The sequence below is a fragment of the Pseudorasbora parva genome, chromosome 24 (assembly GCF_024679245.1).
Source record: "Pseudorasbora parva isolate DD20220531a chromosome 24, ASM2467924v1, whole genome shotgun sequence".
Taxonomy (NCBI): domain Eukaryota; kingdom Metazoa; phylum Chordata; class Actinopteri; order Cypriniformes; family Gobionidae; genus Pseudorasbora; species Pseudorasbora parva.
In genome coordinates this window covers 22,112,303-22,131,353 of record NC_090195.1, presented here as the reverse complement: position 1 = coordinate 22,131,353, position 19,051 = coordinate 22,112,303, and the positions used below count along the sequence as shown (strand labels likewise).

Here is a 19,051-nt window from a genome sequence, read left to right as displayed (position 1 = left end):
TATTTCAGCCTCCGGATCTGATTCTGGATCATATGTGTATTAGTTGAATCTGGGTAGCGTTTTCTTCTCCACGCTTGAGGACGTCACCTCTTTGTGTGCGCTCGTCATTATTTAGCTCCGCCCACACGATACGCCTCCAGCCGCTCAGTTTTTTTCGGAAAGACTCGGTACAGCCTATATTTCTTTTATAAATATAATAAAAGATGCTCCATTGGGTTGAGATCTGGTGACTGTGGGGGCCATTTTAGTACAGTGAACTCATTGTCATGTTCAAGGAACCAATTTGAAATGATTAAGCTTTGTGAGGTGCATTATTCTGCTGGAAGGGATGGACATGGTCAGAAACAATGCTCAGGTAGGCCGTGGCATTTAAACGATTCCCATTTGGCACTAAGGGCCCTAAAGTGTGCCAAGAAAACATTACCATTACACCACCACCACCAGCCTGCACAGTGGTAACAAGGCATGATGGATCCATGTTCTCATTCTGTTTACGCCAAATTCTGACTCTACAATCTGAATGTCTCAACAGAATTCGAGACTCATCAGACCAGGCAACATTTTTCCAGTCTTCAACTGTCCAATTTTGGTGAGCTTGTGCAAATTGTAGCCTCTTTTTCCTATTTGTAGTGGAGATGAGTGGTACCCGGTGGAGTCTTCTGCTATTAGCCCATCCGCCTCAAGGTTGTGCGTCTTGTGGCTTCACAAATGCTTTGCTGCATACCTAGGTTGTATCGAGTGGTTATTTCTGTCAAATTTGCTCTTCTATCAGCTTGAATCAGTCGGCCCATCTTCCTCTGACCTCTAGCATCAACAAGGCATTTTCACCCACAGGACTGTCGCATACTGGATATTTTTCCCGTTTCACAACATTCTTTGTAAACCCTAGAAATGGTTGTGCGTGAAAATCCCAGTAACTGAGCAGATTGTGAAATACTCAGACCAGCCAGTCTGTCACCAACAACCATGCCACGCTCAAAATTGCTTAAATCACCAATCCAATCCTTTAGGTGAGTATATATACACGCGCACACACACACACACACACACACACACACACACACACACACACACACACACACACACACACACACACACACACACACACACACACACACACACACACACACACACACACATATATATATATATATATATATATATATATATATATATATATATATATCAAAGAAATAAATTACATTTTAAATTATATTAAAACACAAAACAGCTATTAAAGTGTAATAATATTTCACAATTTTACTTTTTTTTACTGTATTTTTGATCAAATAAACACAGCCTGGTTGAGTTTAAGAGACTTGTTTCAAAACTTTTGACCGGTACTGTATATAGAATGAGGCAGGCTTAAAGGCATGCTCTTATTTGGGGAAAATGTGCCTACTACCAAGTGTTACAATTGACTTTAACGATAAGCAACAGGACACTGTATTCCTTTACTATTATGATCTAATCTTTCTCAGTGTAAAAAATGAATTGTGTGATTGGGGTGAAGTTAGGATTATGATTAGGCAATCAGTAGCACTTTTAACGAGGGAGGGGAAGTCAAAATGTTATCCAAATAACATCCAGCAGAGGGCAGCAGAGATTAAATAAATATAAACGTAACTTTCCATTGTACCTTATTAAACTATTTCCATTGACATTTGATTTTTAATTACATTGTTCTATTAACAAAGAAAAAATGAATAAATGAATAAATAAATAAATAATAATGAATCAATATTCACCACTCCTGGTAAAACCCCCGACCCGAAGACTGACGCGAACAGCTGGAGAAGGGCTTGGTTTTGTGACGCGCCCCACGTGTATTTTGCACGAAAATAAATAACACGCGTGAGCGCGCACAGCAGACATTCCTTTCCTTCAGCCTGTCAGACACCAAAATGCTGAATTCCATCGGTCTCCTACATAAGTCATTTAATTCGCGGCTGAATGGCATGATGATATAATGCGCAATGTTTGGATGACCTTCTCATCGGAAGCGCTGGGGAATGTGTCTCCAGTTTTTCCAGTTTGACTTCAGGCAGCTGGAAGCCTCAAACCATAAGCAACTCTTCAATGCAGCCTGACACGGACGGATGCTTAAATATTTTTATCATCATTCATCATAATGGACTTTCTAACACGCACTGCGTATTGGCCTCTTATTCGCTTTCTGCTGCCACTAGCCATTACTAATATTGCCATAGACTTCGGAGAACAGGTGAGATATTATTACATTAGCTTTGAACTTGTACAATCTGCTATTTTTACATTTGACTGTATGCGTTTGTTACTTATTGACGTGTGTCTCCCTTTAAATAACGCGTCGCGTCCTGACTGTGTGTATTGCGCCGCTCGCAGTAAGCACTGTTTGAAATTATTAAAGAATAAAGAAATATTGCACTTAGGGTAATGTTAGAGTGAATGGTAATGTAAGGGTGAATGAAGGTCAGTTTTGGTCCAGTAATAATTGGTCAGTAGGCTATATTTCATCTTGTTGTGTGGCGTAGTGGTCAAAGACCTGAGCTCGTAATCTAAAGGTTGATACTGTCAGGAGTTGATGGATCCGTAGTGCTCAAGGGCACACGGCACAAACAAAATATGAGGGTAGATATTTGAAGTTCAACTGTAAGTTGTTTTTATAATCACAACCAAAACAATGGTTTGGTGTTTTTGTGTGTAAAAGTTTTATATTTGTTGTCATTTTTCATCCCTTTTGTCCAGATGCCTTTTGTCAGGCATCACTACAAAAAAGTTAAAGAAAAAAAAAAGAAACAAGAAAACCCCATACAGAGCTTGACATTAACTTTTTTGCTCACCAGCCACTGTGGCTAGTGGTTTTCCAAAGTTATACTAGCCACTCAGCATTTTCACTGGCCACAATTTTGCTGCTTGCAAATTACATTGTATATGTTTAAAGTTGACTTTGACATGCGTAAATTACTTGATTTTGAGTAATTTTTCTTGATATAGAATATTTAAAACCCTTTCAAACTTTAAAATGCAGAGTGACACCCCCCCCAATCAAGACTACGTTTTATATCAGCTGGGATGTGCAGGTGGGCAAGGGGTAGGCAATATAATAGGCTAATATAAGAAATGTAATATGATAGGCTATGAGTTATTTTAGTTAGGCAATATATATATATATATATATATATATATATATATATATATATATATACAGGTCCTTCTAAAAAAAAAAAATAGCACACCAACTGAAATATTTCAGTTCTTTTATTGTTTTAATACTGATGATTTTGGCATACAGCTCATGAAAACCCCAAATTCCTATCTAAAAAAATGAGCATATTTCATCCGACCAATAAAAGAAAAGTGTTTTTAATACAAAAAAGTCAACCTTCAAATAATTATGTTCAGTTATGCTCTCAGTACTTGGTCAGGAATCCTTTTGCAGAAATGACTGCTTCAATGCGGCGTGGCATGGAGGCGATCAGCCTGTGGCACTGCTGAGGTGTTATGGAGGCCCAGGATGCTTCGATAGCGGCCTTAAGCTCATCCAGAGTGTTGGGACTTGCGTCTCTCAACTTTCTCTTCACAATATCCCACAGATTCTCTATGGGGTTCAGGTCAGGAGAGTTGGCAGGCCAATTGAGCGCAGTAATACCATGGTCAGTAAACCATTTAGCAGTGGTTTTGGCACTGTGAGCAGGTGCCAGGTCGTGCTGAAAAACCAAATCTTCATCTCCATAAACTGGACTTCAGGCATTTTGTTATTTCCTTCTCCCCAGTCTTCCTCCAGACTCTGGCACCTTGATTTCCGAATGACATGCAAAATTAGCTTTCATCCGAAAAAAGTACTTTGGACCACTGAGCAACAGTCCAGTGCTGCTTCTCTGTAGCCCTAAAGTGGCTTGACCTGGGGAATGCGGCACCTGTAGCCCATTTCCTGCACACGCCTGTGCACGGTGGCTCTGGATGTTTCTACTCCAGACTCAGTCCACTGCTTCCGCAGGTCCCCCAAGGTCTGGAATCGGTCCTTCTCCACAATCTTCCTCAGGGTCCGGTCACCTCTTCTTGTTGTGCAGCGTTTTTTGCCACACTTTTTCCTTCCCACAGACTTCCCACTGAGTTGTCTTAATACAGCACTCTGGGAACAGCCTATTCATTCAGAAATTTCTTTCTGTGTCTTACCCTCTCTCAATGATGGCCTTCTGGACAGCAGTCAGGGTGGCAGTCTTACCCATGATTGCGGTTTTGAGTAATGAACCAGGCTGGGAGTTTTTAAAAGCCTCAGGAATCTTTTGCAGGTGTTTAGAGTTAATAAGTTGATTCAGATGATTAGGTTAATAGCTCGTTTAGAGAACCTTTTCATGATATGCTAATTGTTTGAGATAGGAATTTTAGGTTTCATGAGCTGTATGCTAAAATCATCAGTATTAAAACAATAAAAGACCTGAAATATTTCAGTTGGTGTGCAATGAATCTAAAATATATGAAAGTTTAATTTGTATCATTACATTATGGAAAATAATGAACTTTATCACAATATGCTAATTTTTTGAGAAGGACCTGTACATTTATTTTATATTTATATTTATTTATATCTGTAGTTGTTTGATTAACATTAATAACAGACAAGTATTTAATTGGGCTGCTGAATGCATGGATGTAATATTTGTGACATATATCCAGTTATTACCAACCTGTTTACGTACACTTAAGCCATAACCAACTGTGTTCATGCCATGGACATTTTGACATCAGTGTGCGCGTTTATTCGACTATTCAGGAGCAAGGAGAACTGAGAGCGAGAGAGCGCTTTTGTTGTGGTGTCATTCAGCACGATTCCGCCTATCTCGCCTTCACTAAGTATAAAGAATTGTAGTTGAATTGTAGCCAATTTTGTGATACGACGGTCTTGGCATTTAATTTAGCTGTAAATTATATTCAACCCCCCAAAGTGGCTAGTGGGAGTGGGTGCTGTACCCGCCACAGCTGAAATCTACCCGCATTTGGTGGGTTGGCGGGTGTTAATGTCAAGCCCTATATATATATATATATATAAGCATAGATACGTATATAATTTATCTTATATATAAATATTAATATAAATATAAAATGTTTTTCTTAAAAATATACATATATACTGTTTCTGTATATATTATATGTATATTATAAAATATATAAAACAAGAGCTTTAAGGCCTTAACGAATATTCATTAAAAGGTTTTATTTAGCAAGTCTGTAACCACCTAGATCATACATGGAAAATACAGTATTAACAGGCAATTACTAAAGTAATAAGCTTTTTAACTGTTGTCGAGGTTGAGCCAAAAACCTACGACTAGTTCGGTGAAAGTGGGTTTTTAAAATAATCTCCAATATTTAACTAACAATTTGATTGCCAGTGGTGTGGCATGACGAGTTCTACCATATGAAATGAATGTAATTGTCATGTCAAACACAAGGGAAAATGGTACGAGGACTCAAGTGCAGATAAATGAAGATTTATTTACAAAATAAAAACAACAACCCACGAGGGGGGAAAAACACAAAATCAGAATAATAAAATACACACATAAACAAACCAACAGAGATAACATGGAACCAGGAAACGTAGACAATACAACAATACGATCCGACAAAGACAAGGCGCTTATAAAAGGAAACAAATGAGGCAGGGAACACAGGTGGGGCAAATTAAACCAATAATGAGATAACAAGGGGCGAGGGATCAAACAAAGACAGAAGCACATCTGCACACTAACAAACCCCACAAGTGCACACAAGACAAGACAGGCATGTGTAAAAGAAATTGCGTGACATTTCTTTAGAATTTCTCACAGGCCTCTAAGGCTATGAGTCAAACAGCCCCAGCGAGTTTTGTTCCGATTGGTTTCCATTAACCTTGTCTGACAGCTGCTTGAACTTCATTGGCCAACGGTGGCCGTGTTTTTCGAAATAGGCAAATGTCTTCGTAGACAATATGCAAATGTCTTCGTTGCGGCACCTTGGACGAAAACACTGCATGCCAGTTTTTAAATCAATCAGACTGACTGTTGCGTACAGTTGTTGTCCTGTTTTGTTTTGTTTTTATATTTTATATCACCACCAAGTGGCCAGTCGCCACATCCCTTTCACACGACCACAGACTGAGCCCATAGGTCTACCGAGTTTGGTAAAATTATATAATTCTGTTCAAGAGGGACTGCCATTTTAGTAAAAGAAGCCACGCCCACTTTTTGGTGTCCCATCATGAATGTACATCGAAATTTGTACTTTTTTGTCAGTTATTAACAATCATACTTAAGAGAATCTGTCTGCACTTCAAATCCAAAATGTCCCCAAAATGTATTTTCGGATTGAGCCAATGATCCCAACGATTTAAGACACTTGAGCCTGTGAAGAACAGTTTAGGAGTAATGCTATTTCGTACTTTTAATTGCTGTAGTGCCACCATCAGGCGGGATGCTACCACTCCTCAAAGTTTTTACGATTTGGTCTGCCTGAAGAAAAAGAAGAAGAAAAAACCTGATCCCCTCAGTGCAATATGGGGTCAAGACCTATTTTTTTTTAAAGATTAGTGTCTATCAGGTGTATTGAATCCAGAGAGGAAAATCAGATAGCAACAAAAACCATGAACAAAAAAACTGTTACCCTTTTCATACTACATACTACCTCTGATAACCTCCTTTGAACCTGCTGTCAGGTCCATAAATTGCTTAGCTTGTCCTTGTCCAGTGTCATTACTGTTAAACTTCAGAAATATGTGGTTGGGTATGTTAGAAACTCTAGTTATGTCTTAGTTGAAATATGTATGCCACTGCTTGATGCCTTTACATTTGTCATACATTAATAACTCAAAATGGGCCATATTTAACTGAAAGATTGACTGTTAAGGAAATGTTTGAAATGTGTTAAGATGGTTAGGGCATTCAGTATTAGTGATGTTTTAAGCTGTCAGACTTGCACTGAATGGTTGGTAATCAAAGGATGGTTAATCAGGTTCATCAAGTTCATCTAGGTGCAAAGCTCAAACCAGGCTGGGTTTGATAAGTAGTTTCTGCCCATTCCCGTGCCCATGCAAACTGATCTGGTAACAGTGTACATGCATACACTGCATCCAGAAAGTATTAAGAGCGCTTCACTTTTTCCACATTTTGTTTATTTTACAGCCTTATTCCAAAATGGATTAAAGTCATTTTTTTTCTCAGTTCAGAGAAACAATATCCCATAATGACAATGTGAAGGAAGTTTGTTTGAAAGCCTTGCACATTTATTAAAAATAAATAACGCAAAAAAAAATCACATGTACATATATATTCGGTTGTTGTACCTTTGAAAAAAAAAATTCTTCCTTTTTTGTCTTCTAAATGTAAAAACGAAGAAAGCATTCATTTATCACATATTCAACCCTCCCCATGAGCATAAACAAATCTCGAGTAATTTTTTTTGCATATTTTTATTTTTGTTTTAATCACACTTTGTTCTAATCCGCCAAAGGGAAAAACAATAAAACCAAAATGGATAAACAGCTTCAATATTCAATCTCTGAATATATCTATCCGATACACCGATTATCACAGAGTTTATTGCAACTACATTTAATCTCGTTTTAATCAAACAGCCAGACTAATAAATAGCTCGACACAACACGTAGTACCTGGGCAGAGCCTAGACAGAGCTTTTTTTAGACATTTGCGTGCAGTGAAATACTAATTTATCGTATTAAATAATAATTAACGTGACATCTGCTCTCACAACTAGCTAAATTATTTGGCACAGTTATTAGCCTTCTTATTCTGCTGACCAACTCTCAATCTGTCTGCCGGAGGCTGCGCACCGCACTGGGGTGCGTTTCCTAAAACCATAGTTGCTAACTAAGATAGCTACTAAGTTAGCAACTTTGTTGGTTGCAATGCAATTTCCCATTAGTAACCAGCTAAGTTGCTAACAAGTTTGCAACTATAATTTTGGGAAACACACCCCTCGACAGCGCAGAGAGACTGATATAAGCGCAGAGCAGAAATGATTCAAGGGTCTAGTCATCTTCAGTTATATAGGCCTTGCGCTTCTTACAATACAGATTGTTTCAAAGCAGCTTTACAGTGATAATATGAAAAGTAAAAGGCAGAGTTTGTTTTGGCTTTACCTCAATTCAAATGACACATTTTTAAGTTGCTTTTAAATGTATTTACACAAGTTAATGCTGAGAGAGGTCCGTAAATACCCTACATTCACATAGGACAGCTACAATGACATTCATTTTATGTTTTATAAAAAATGCTTTGAATACAAAGGCAGCATTTTCCAGGTTTCGGACGCAGCCAGGCTGTATAGCTGGTGAATAACTCAACCAATCTGTTAAAAAACTCAGATTTATTCACAAATTAACTACGCTAATCTGTGTGCCTTAAATTGCGAGTCGCACAATGATCTGTGGCTTTGCTTTAGAAATTTAGCTGGCAGAAAAAAATAAAACATTGTTTTGAGGGACATAGGCTAGCCTACTCAGTGTTAATGAAAAAAACGGTGTATTGCTTAAAGGTGCCATGTGTACAAATTGAGGTAAAAATATCCAAAAAAGGACCTACACGCATCAAAAGAATGAGAAGAAATAAGGGCGATGATGTCATTAAAAAAATGTCAAGTTATAGTGCTGCAGAGATATCAACCTTAATTAGCAGTAGCATTACTAGCTCCGGCCCGTCAGGTATCGGCCATGGGAGGCGGTATGCGGGCAACATAACCAGCCAACCTGGCGTACTTGAACCTGATGTCAATCGTGTGGAAAGTACAGCCCACTACTTCATTTCAGTTCAGGGAAGAGAGTGGACAGATGGCCGAAGCCCTTGGTCCCTTAAATGTATCTGATATGATAAAAAAAGCTTTTTTTACCTGACCGGAAAAAAGAGTAAGTGCGGGCGCCCGGCCACTGTGTCCCGTCCCGTCATAATAAAAGTCCCGGTACTCGCGAGCCATTTAAAATAAACCCCCTCCAGTGGACGAAAATTTGCATAGTGCACCTTTAAAACAAAAGTCAGGACTGCTGATCACTTCACTACAACATTCTCTCTGCTCTGCAATGCTCCGCATTTTTGGCACACAGATTTCAAAAGTTGATCAGCTAAATAAAACAGGTGATGTGCAAAATGTGACAGCAGATGCAATGTAAATGAATTAATATTTAATATGATAAACAAATTCTACCGCACACAAATGCTTAGGCAGAAGAAAGCTATGGCCTGTAGGGTTTGTGTCGTGCCATTTATTAATCTGGTTCTTTGATGAGTTAGACCCAGATGAAATGTCCGATACATTCTCTTTGTGCTGTCCAGTGTGTCACTCCAGCAGAGATTTTTAGAGTTGGTCAGCTAAATAAAACAGCTGTGCGCCAAATACATAGCTAGGAGTAGTGGTGAGAGCAGATGCCACGTAAATTAATATTTATTATGATAAATTAGTATCTCATGCAAATGTGAAAGCTCTGTCTAGTCTCTGCCCTAGTACATGTTGTGTCGAACCATTTATTAGTCTGGCTGTTTAATGAGAACGAGATTAAATGAAGTTGCAATAAACTCTGTAATAATCTGTACAAATGTATAGGATAGATAGCAACTATTCTGTTGTGCAATGCGCAGAGCTAAGAACTGATCTTTTGTTGACCAATCAGCGGAAAGGGGCGTTTTGTTCCCGCCCATGTAGAGATTGAAGATTGAAGCTGTTTATCCATCTTGGTTTTATTGTTTTTTCCATTTGGTTGATTAGAACAAAGTGTGATTAAAACAAAAATAAAAATATGTAAAAACGATTCGAGATTTGTTTATTTATTCTCAAAAGGATGGTTGAATATGTGATAAATTAATGCTTTCTTCGTTTTTCCGTTTAGAAGACAAAAAGGGAAAAAACTAATTATCTGGAGGTACACCGACCATATTCACAGCTTTTGCTCAATTCTTTGTTGAAGCGCCTTTGGCATCAATTACAGCCTTGAGTATTTTTCAATATGATAAGCTTGGCTCACCTTTTTTGGGCAGTTTCTCCCATTCTTCTTTGCAGGACCTCTCATGCTCCATCAGGTTGGATGGGGAATGTCGGTGCACAGCCATTTTCAGATCTCTGATTTTCAATCAGGTTCAAGTCTTGGCTCTGGCTGGGGCACTCAAGGACATTCACAGAGTTGTCCCATAGCCACTCCTTTGTTATCTTTGCTGTGTGCTTAAGTTTAGCCTGTTGGAAGATGAAACTTTGCCCCAGTCTGAGGTCCAGAGTGCTCTGGGGCAAATTTTAATCAAGGATGTCTCTGTACATTACTGCATTCATCCTTCCCTCAATGCTGACTAGTCTCCCAGTTCCTGCTGCTCAAAAACATCCCCAATGCATGATGCTGCCATGCTTAACTGTAGAGATGGTATTGGCCAGGTGATAAGCAGTGGCTGGTTTCCTCCAGACATGATGCTTGCCATTCAGGCCAAAGAGTTCGATCTTTGTTTCATCACACCAGAGAATTTTATTTCTCATGGTCTTGAGAGACCTTCAGGTGCCTTTTGGCAAACTCCAGGCAGCCTTTCACAGAGGAGTGGCTTCCATCCAGCCACTTTACCATACAGGTCTGATTGGTGGAGTGTTGCAGAGATGCTTGTTCTTTTGGAAGGTTTTCTTCTCTCCACAGAGAAATGCAGTGAGCTCGGTCAGAATGACCATCAGGTTTTGGGTTACCTCCCTGACTAAGACCCTTCTTCCCCGATCACTCAGTTTTGCCGGGGCGTCCAGCTCTAGGAAGAATTTGGTTGTTCCAAACTTCTTCCATTTGCGGATGATGGAGGCGACTGTGCTCATTGGGCCCTTCAATGCTGCAGAAATGTTAATGTACCCTTCCCCAGATCTGTGTCTCAATAACAGGGTATCTGCAGATTTCACCAAGTCAAATTTAAGACTTTTTAAGACCTTTTTAAGACCATTATGAATAAAATTTAAGACCTATATCACGCAATAAAAAACATGCATAGGAAACGCAGAATCACTCAAATACTTAAACTTATATTATTTAATTTATTTAAATTGAACAAAGTATTAGTAAACTTATTATTCATAGCTCAATCCCACCAGGATAAGCATATATATATATATATATATATATATATATATATATATATATATATATATATATATATATATATATATATATATATATATATATATATATATATATATATATATATATATATATATATATAATTTTTGACCAAAATTAGTTTATTTTGTGGTGGTCACTTCCATAAATTTGCAAACATTTTTATTTTATTTTTATAATTAGGATGCAACATTAACCATATTATTATGTTAGATGCACAATAGTCACACATGGCAATAAAACTGACAAAATGCATGAATCTTGTTTGGTAGGCCTATTACAAAAACAAAAAGGCTGGTCCAGAGGTGTGCTATCTGTCTTTAATAACACGATCGCTTGGGGTGGGAAATATGACCAACATCTTAAAAGTAAACCACAGCAATCATTGCTTAATATAAGTAAAAAGTTTTCAAGTAATTACGTTATCAAGTAATCGGTCAGTAATAAAATATATACTTATAAACAAATGACAATAGGAAAAATAAATACACCATAAAGATGCATATCTACAAAGAGGAACACCCACCCGTTTTTAGAAATAGGACTTATTCAACTTCTTTAGACATTTAGATATGTGGGCAAATGCATTTGTCTCAGCGCATGCATTGTTTTAGTTCGGCAGGGTCGCCGCTAGCTTAGCTTAAAATGCATTTCCCCACATATCTAAATGTAGCAAAGTAGAATAAGCCCTATTTCTAAAAAAGTTGGAGTGTTCCTTTAAGTGTAAGTGCCATTTTCCCCGTTTGTGTTGTTGTTAGGCTATATTAGTTCCCTTTCGTTCAGTCACTCCGACGTAACGTCAGTGACTGACGAATGGGGGTTTCGCTTAGAAGCCTGTCATCTCCGAGACTAGAAAGCGCCCAATGGCAGTGCCAATGCCATGGGCATGCGAGATTTGCATGCGTAACTCCGCCTACCCACGTGGGTATATAAGGAAGTAGCTGGCATCATCGCATTATGTTTTAATGCTTCGGAGCCAAGGGTTACATACCTTTCACTCCTACAAGCCTTCTGAGTTAAGTCAGTTCTTCGAGACGATCAGGATCTTCCAGTCGGTGTTGGTGTTCGGCGCGTTCCAGCGGTCACATACTTCCTGCCTGCTGGTCAGACGATTGGTTTCCAGTTGGTGTGTGGTCCCCTGGGCGCTTCGGCATCGACTGTGAGGTTAATCCTCTCACAAAAGAGCTCACACGTGGCACGTCCTTTTCAGGATGTCTCGCCCGTGTGCTTCTGGGTGTGGCCGGTCTCTACACTCTTCTGATGGGCACTCGCACTGTCTGGCATGCTTGGGCTTCCAGCATGCTCAGGCGGCGCTTGTGGATGAGTCATGTTCTCACTGCGGGAACATGGCCATCTCCGTGTTGCGGTCGAGACTCAATGATCTCCGTGCGGCCGCCGGAGTGAGAGTCCCCTCCGTCACCCCCCGATCTGACGTGTCCGCGGCCTCGGTCTCATCCGGTCCGTGGGGCGTCTCTTCGGCTGGTGGCCAGGGTGACCTGAGGGTGATGGTGTGGAATACAGCTCCGACGCTCACGCCTCGGCCCACACCCCCCTCTGTTGCACCGGTACCCGCGAGCGTTGTGATGGAGCCCGCGGCCTCGGTCTCGGCCGGTCCGCGGGTTTCGTTCGGCGCTCCAGAGGAGGATGAGATGTCGGTGACCGCATCGCAAGGTGGGCTAGAGTCCTCCGAGGATGAGGATTCGGCTGTGCTGCCGCCTCCGGGCGCGCCAGCATTGTCCGAGTCGGACCCGGAGTTGACAGCCATGCTTGCCCGGGCTGCCGCGGCGCTCGGTCTGGAGTGGAACCCTCCACCCCGGCCGGAGCGTTCGCGGTTAGATGATTGGTTTTTGGGTGCGCCACGACAGGACAGCCGTCCTGCCGTGCCCCCAATTCCTTTCTTCCCGGAGGTGCATGAGGAGGTTGCGCACTCGTGGAGGGCCCCCGTGTCTTCTCGCGAGCGTTTGGCAACCTCTTCCGCCTTCTCCGCCCTCGATGGGGCGGCGGCTAGAGGGTACACTGGGGTCCCCCCGGTGGAGCGTTCTGTGGCGATGCAACTGTGTCCCCAGAGCGCCTCCTCCTGGCGTGGCGACCCTAAGCACCCCTCCAAGGCCTGTAGATTCACATCTTCAATGGTGTCGAAGACCTACAGAGCTGCGGGGCAGGCCGCCGCTTCTTTGCATGCCATGGCAACCCTCCAGGCCTACCAGGCCAAGTTGCTGTGCGACATGCACGAGGGTGGAGCCGACCCAGGGCTCAGAGATGAGCTGCGTGCCGCGACCGACCTCGCTCTCCGGGCGACGAAGGTTACCGCACGCTCCCTGGGCCGGGTGATGTCCACATGCGTGGTCCAGGAGAGACATCTATGGCTCAACCTGGCCGATATGCGGGACGCCGAGCGGACTCGTTTCCTCGACGCCCCCATATCCCAGGCTGGGCTATTCGGCGGTGCGGTCGAGAGCTTCGCCCAACAGTTCTCGGCCGCCCAGAAGCAGACTGAGGCTATTAAGCATATACTGCCCCGGCGGCCCGCTGCTGCACCCCAAGCGCCGCCGGCACAGTCGCCTCAGCTGCCTCGCCGCCGAGGGCGGCCTCCTGCGGTCCCCCCCGCTCCCGCGCGGCCACAGCAGCAGCCTTCACCCGGGCCGCGCCGCGGAGCGCGCCGCAAGAAGCCGCCCCAGTCCGCGCCAGCCCCGCGGCCCGCTAAACGCCAGGCCAAGCGGCGCTCCTGACGCGGACAGCTCAGAGATGGGCAGTTCTTTCCAGGAGACGGCAGCAGGGCCGCTCCTTCCCCCGGTGGAGGGCCGGGGGAGAATCTTTCGTTCCGCTGCCGCCCCCCGGGGTGGCAGCACCCTAATGTGGTTAAAGAAAGAACTGACATACCCATCTCTGAGCACACAGAGACCGGTGACGGCAGTGTGCGCCGCCCCCGGGCCACGCCGCTCTCGTCCCTCTCTGTCGCCAGCCCCCTCTCAGAGCAGACCCCAGTGGAACGCGAGTCCTTCCCTGGTCTCCTCTGTCAGGGCGCAGCTGTTACCGCCGCCCCGACACCGGGCCGCTACGCCACCCGAGTCCGGGCCGGTAACGCTGCCTCGCTGCCCCACCGAGGGTACGCCGGTGCTCCGCATGACCCCGTTGGTACACTCCCTGGGAGCGTGGCTACAGCTGCCGGGACTGTCCCGCTGGGTCGCACGGACCATCCGGCTCGGCTACGCGATTCAGTTCGCGCGAGCTCCTCCCCGCTTCCGGGGTGTCCGGTACACCGTGGTGGGGTCCAATGCCCCAGTCATGCGTGCGGAGATCGCAACCCTACTGGCGAAGGGTGCGGTCGAGCTCGTCCCTCCAGCCGAGATGAAGTCCGGCTTCTACAGCCCTTACTTCATTGTACCGAAGATATCCGGTGGGTTACGACCGATCCTGGACCTTCGCGTCCTGAACCGATCCCTTTACAGGCTTCCGTTCAGGATGTTGACTGCGAAACGCCTTTTCGAATGCGTTCGTCCATGCGATTGGTTTGCAGCGATCGACCTGAAGGACGCGTACTTCCATGTGTCCATCCTTCCGCGACACAGACCGTTCCTACGGTTTGCGTTCGAAGGGCGGGCATATCAGTATGCTGTACTACCATTCGGGCTAGCTCTGTCCCCTCGCGTCTTCACGAAGATTGTCGAGGCAGCCCTTGCGCCACTCCGGCAACAAGGGGTTCGCATCCTGAACTATCTCGACGACTGGCTCATACTGGGCCACTCTCGGGACCGGGTGTGCGAACACAGAGACCTGGTTCTCCACCACTTAGCTCGTTTGGGCCTTCGGGTCAACTGGGAGAAGAGCAAACTCTGCCCCGTGCAGAGGATCTCTTTTCTCGGTATGGAGATCGACTCGGTCGCCATGTGCGCGCAGCTTACCGGCTTGCGCGCGCAGTCGCTGCTGACTTGCCTCAGGCAGATAGAGAGCAAGCGTGCGGTTCCACTGAAACTGTTTCAGAGGCTCCTGGGGCATATGGCATCTGCAGCCGCGGTAACGCCGCTCGGATTGCTTCATATGAGACCGCTTCAGCACTGGCTTCGCGATCGAGTCCCGAGATGGGCATGGCGGTCTGGCACGCTCCGGGTCCCAGTGACTCAGGCCTGCAGACAGACACTCACCCAGTGGTCGAACCTCAGTTTTCTACGGGCAGGAGTGCCCTTAGAACGAGTTTCCCGGCATGTTGTTGTGTCAACAGATGCGTCCACCACGGGTTGGGGTGCCATGTGCAATGGACATGCAGCCGCCGGCTCTTGGTCAGAGAGCCAGAGCCGCCTGCATATCAATTGCCTCGAGTTGCTGGCAGTACGGTTCGCCCTGCACCGCTTCCGAGCGTTGCTGAAAGGTCAACACGTACTAGTCAGATCGGACAACACGGCCGTAGTAGCGTACATCAACCACCAGGGCGGTCTACGCTCCCGCCGCATGTCTCAACTCGCCCGCCATCTCGTTTTATGGAGTCAGAAGCGCCTGAGGTCCCTTCGTGCTGTCCATATCCCGGGGATCCTGAACCGTGCAGCCGACGAGCTCTCACGGGTTCAGCCAATCCCTGGGGAGTGGAGACTCCATCCCCAGTCGGTCCAGCTGATTTGGGATCAGTTCGGGGACGCACAGGTAGATCTGTTTGCCTCCCACGACTCGTCCCACTGCAGCCTGTACTATTCCCTGACCGAGGGCACGCTCGGCACGGATGCACTGGCGCACAGCTGGCCGCAGGGCCTACGCAAGTATGCGTTTCCCCCAGTGAGCCTTCTTGCACGTGTGCTGTGCAAGGTCAGGGAGGACAAGGAGCAGGTCATTTTGGTCGCCCCGTACTGGCACGGCCGGACCTGGTTCCCAGAACTAGTGCTCCTTGCGACAGCCCCTCCCTGGCCAATTCCTCTGAGACAAGACCTACTCTCTCAGAGACGGGGCACCCTGTGGCACCCGCGTCCCGATCTTTGGAACCTCCACGTGTGGCTCCTGGACGGGACGCGGCAGGTTTGAGTACCCTACCACCTCCGGTGGTGGCTACCATCACTTCCGCTCGGGCCGAGTCCACGAGACAGGCCTATGCGTTGAAGTGGAACCTCTTCGTCAATTGGTGCTCTTCTCGCCAAGAAGACCCCTGGAAATGCCCGATCGGGTCTGTGCTCTCTTTCCTCCAGGAAGGGTTGGATCGAAGGCTGTCTCCATCCACCCTGAAGGTTTATGTGGCCGCTATCGCCGCCTACCATGACCTCCTGGACGGGAAAACGGTAAGTAAGCACGACCTGGTCATCAGGTTCCTGAGGGGTGCGAGGAGACTACATCCTCCTCGTGCTCCTCTCGTACCCTCTTGGGACCTCTCAGTAGTTCTAAGTGCTCTGCAGAGGGCCCCATTTGAGCCTTTGCGGTCAGTAGATGTTAAGTTCTTGTCTATGAAGACGGCGCTCCTGACCGCACTGGCCTCCATCAAGAGGGTAGGGGACCTGCAGGCATTTTCGGTTGACAAGGCGTGCCTGGAATTCGGGCAGGCCGACTCTCACGTGATCCTGAGACCCCGGCCTGGATATGTGCCCAAGGTTCCCACCACTCCGTTCAGAGACCAGGTGGTGAACCTGCAAGCGCTGCCTTTGGAGGAGGCAGACCCAGCCTTGGCACTGCTCTGTCCAGTACGCGCCCTTCGCGCTTACGTAGACAGGACGCAGTGTTTCAGGACCTCAGACCAGCTCTTTGTCTGTTATGGTGGGAAGCTGAAAGGGAAGGCTCTCTCAAAGCAAAGGCTGTCTCACTGGATAGTGGACACCATTGTTTTGGCTTACCAGCAGCAGGGACGCCCATGTCCCCTTGGGGTCAGGGCCCATTCCACCCGGAGTGTGGCCTCCTCTTGGGCTTTAGCACATGGCGCTCCGCTGACAGACATCTGCAGAGCTGCAGGCTGGGCGACACCAAACACATTCGCCAGGTTTTACAACCTCCGAGTGGAGCCTGTGTCCGACTATGTACTCGCCTCTACAAGTGGCCGGTAACGGATTGGCTCAGGTGTCTTCGCTTGCTCGCCATTCCACTCCACGGACTGGATACGTGCGATATTCTTCTCAGGTGAGTTCCCCGAGAGCCCTGAGCTCCTCCAGCACTGACGACGCCGACGCCAGTAAGTCTGCCCTTAACCCAGACACTCGTGTCCGGCCAGGTGCCCCATGTGCATGGTTCCCCTCCGGCGACCCCCACATGTGTATTTCCACCGTAAGCCTCCCTGAGCGGGTGTATTCCCTTGGCTACCTTGCCACCTCCTGGGGTTAAAAATCCACCTTCGGCTGGTACCCCAGTGATCTTCCGTATGCAGCCCCCCGGGGTCATACGTGTATCCCTAAGTCCTCCCTACGGGTAGGCATCTTGGCGCATATCTCCTCCTGGAATATGCCTCCCAGTGTACCTTGGTATTCCTGCGTTAAGTAGAGGCCTTTGACCGTCCTAACTTGCATCAGGGTTCTCACGCTTGCGCAGGGCACTGGAAGACAGCCGAGTGGCGTTATTGCATTGGGACCCCCATTCGTCAGTCACTGACGTTACGTCGGAGTGACTGAACGAAAGGGAACGTCTCGGTTACGTATGTAACCCTCGTTCCCTGAGGAGGGAACGGAGACGTAACGTCCCGTTGCCACATCCGCTGTACCGCTGGAACGGAGTTCAACTTGGCTCCTCAGCAGGTAAAACATAATGCGATGATGCCAGCTACTTCCTTATATACCCATGTGGGTAGGCGGAGTTACGCATGCAAATCTCGCATGCCCATGGCATTGGCACTGCCATTGGGCGCTTTCTAGTCTCGGAGATGACAGGCTTCTAAGCGAAACCCCCATTCGTCAGTCACTGACGTTACGTCTCCGTTCCCTCCTCAGGGAACGAGGGTTACATACGTAACCGAGACGTTTGCTTTCACTTTGAGAACTTACTAATGCCCAGATCAAGTACTTACTGACACGTCCCAAACTTTTTAACTCAAATCAGGATATAGACATATGCATAATCTGTATATTTGATCGTTCAAGAGTACGTTAACGTAAGGCTAATGAGCCTAGAAATAACACATTCAATACACTCGCGCGAGCGCTGACAGGCAGCAAACACACACAGCCTGACATCGGAGTTCGCCGTTCACATCACTGTTATTAACTATTTTAGTGCAATTTTATTTGGTCATTAAGCAAGATGGTGAGAAAGATTTGCCTTCGCGTTCACGATCGCGGAACTACAAGAACCGTCACTCAGCTGAAGAATAAAATCTGTTTTATGCGTCTGTGGGGTACGATCAGAAAGAGGCTCGTGCCAATAACACGAAAGCTGATTGGCTGCAATATAAGTGGCATGCTTGTCTGATTTGTAGTTGTAATAGAGCGAACAATAGTTGGTCTAGCGAAAGAAAGAACTACAAACACCACGGAAAAAACAAACACACACGTGCGCGCATGCTGCGGGAGGCGAGAGCATTTCAATGAGGTAGCGTTACATGGACGTAGGAAAATTAAGACCTGTTTAACATTATTTAAGACCTAGAACGCAATGCTTCCGCGAATTTAAGACTTTTTAAGGCCTTATATTTTGATTTTGAAATGTAATACTTTTAAGACTTTTTAAGACTCCGCAGGGACCCTGTCAATAGAGTCCTGTAGGTCTATGGACGATTCCTTGGACTTCCTGGCTTGGTCTAGGCTCTGACATGCAATGTTAACTGTTGGACCTTATAAAGAAAGGTTTGTGCCTTTCCAAATCATGTCCAATCAACTGAATTTACCACAGGTGGACTCCAATAAAGTTGTAGAAACATCTCAAGGATGATCAGTGGAAACAGGATGAACCTGTGCTCAATTTTGAGTGTCATGGCAAAGGCTGTGAATACAGGTGCTGGTCATATAATTAGAACATTGTCAAAAAGTTTTTTCGTCAAAAATGTATTTCCCTAGTTCC

At 45.5% G+C, this 19,051-nt stretch overlaps 1 protein-coding gene across 2 annotated transcripts in view; it reads left to right on the top strand.

The window, feature by feature from the left end:
* Positions 1–222: 222 nt before the first annotated feature.
* Positions 223–19,051, top strand: part of ankha (ANKH inorganic pyrophosphate transport regulator a) — a 50,254-nt gene continuing 31,425 nt past the window's right edge. The window contains exon 1 of one of the 2 annotated variants that reach the window (XM_067435558.1): positions 223–1,010. Coding sequence is in view for 1 of the 2 variants with exons in the window: in XM_067435557.1 (XP_067291658.1) it covers positions 2,132–2,224 (93 nt within the window). In the remaining variant the exon portion in view is untranslated. Of the gene's footprint in view, positions 1,011–1,777; positions 2,225–19,051 lie in introns of those variants that run through there. The other variant, XM_067435557.1, reaches the window with a different exon arrangement.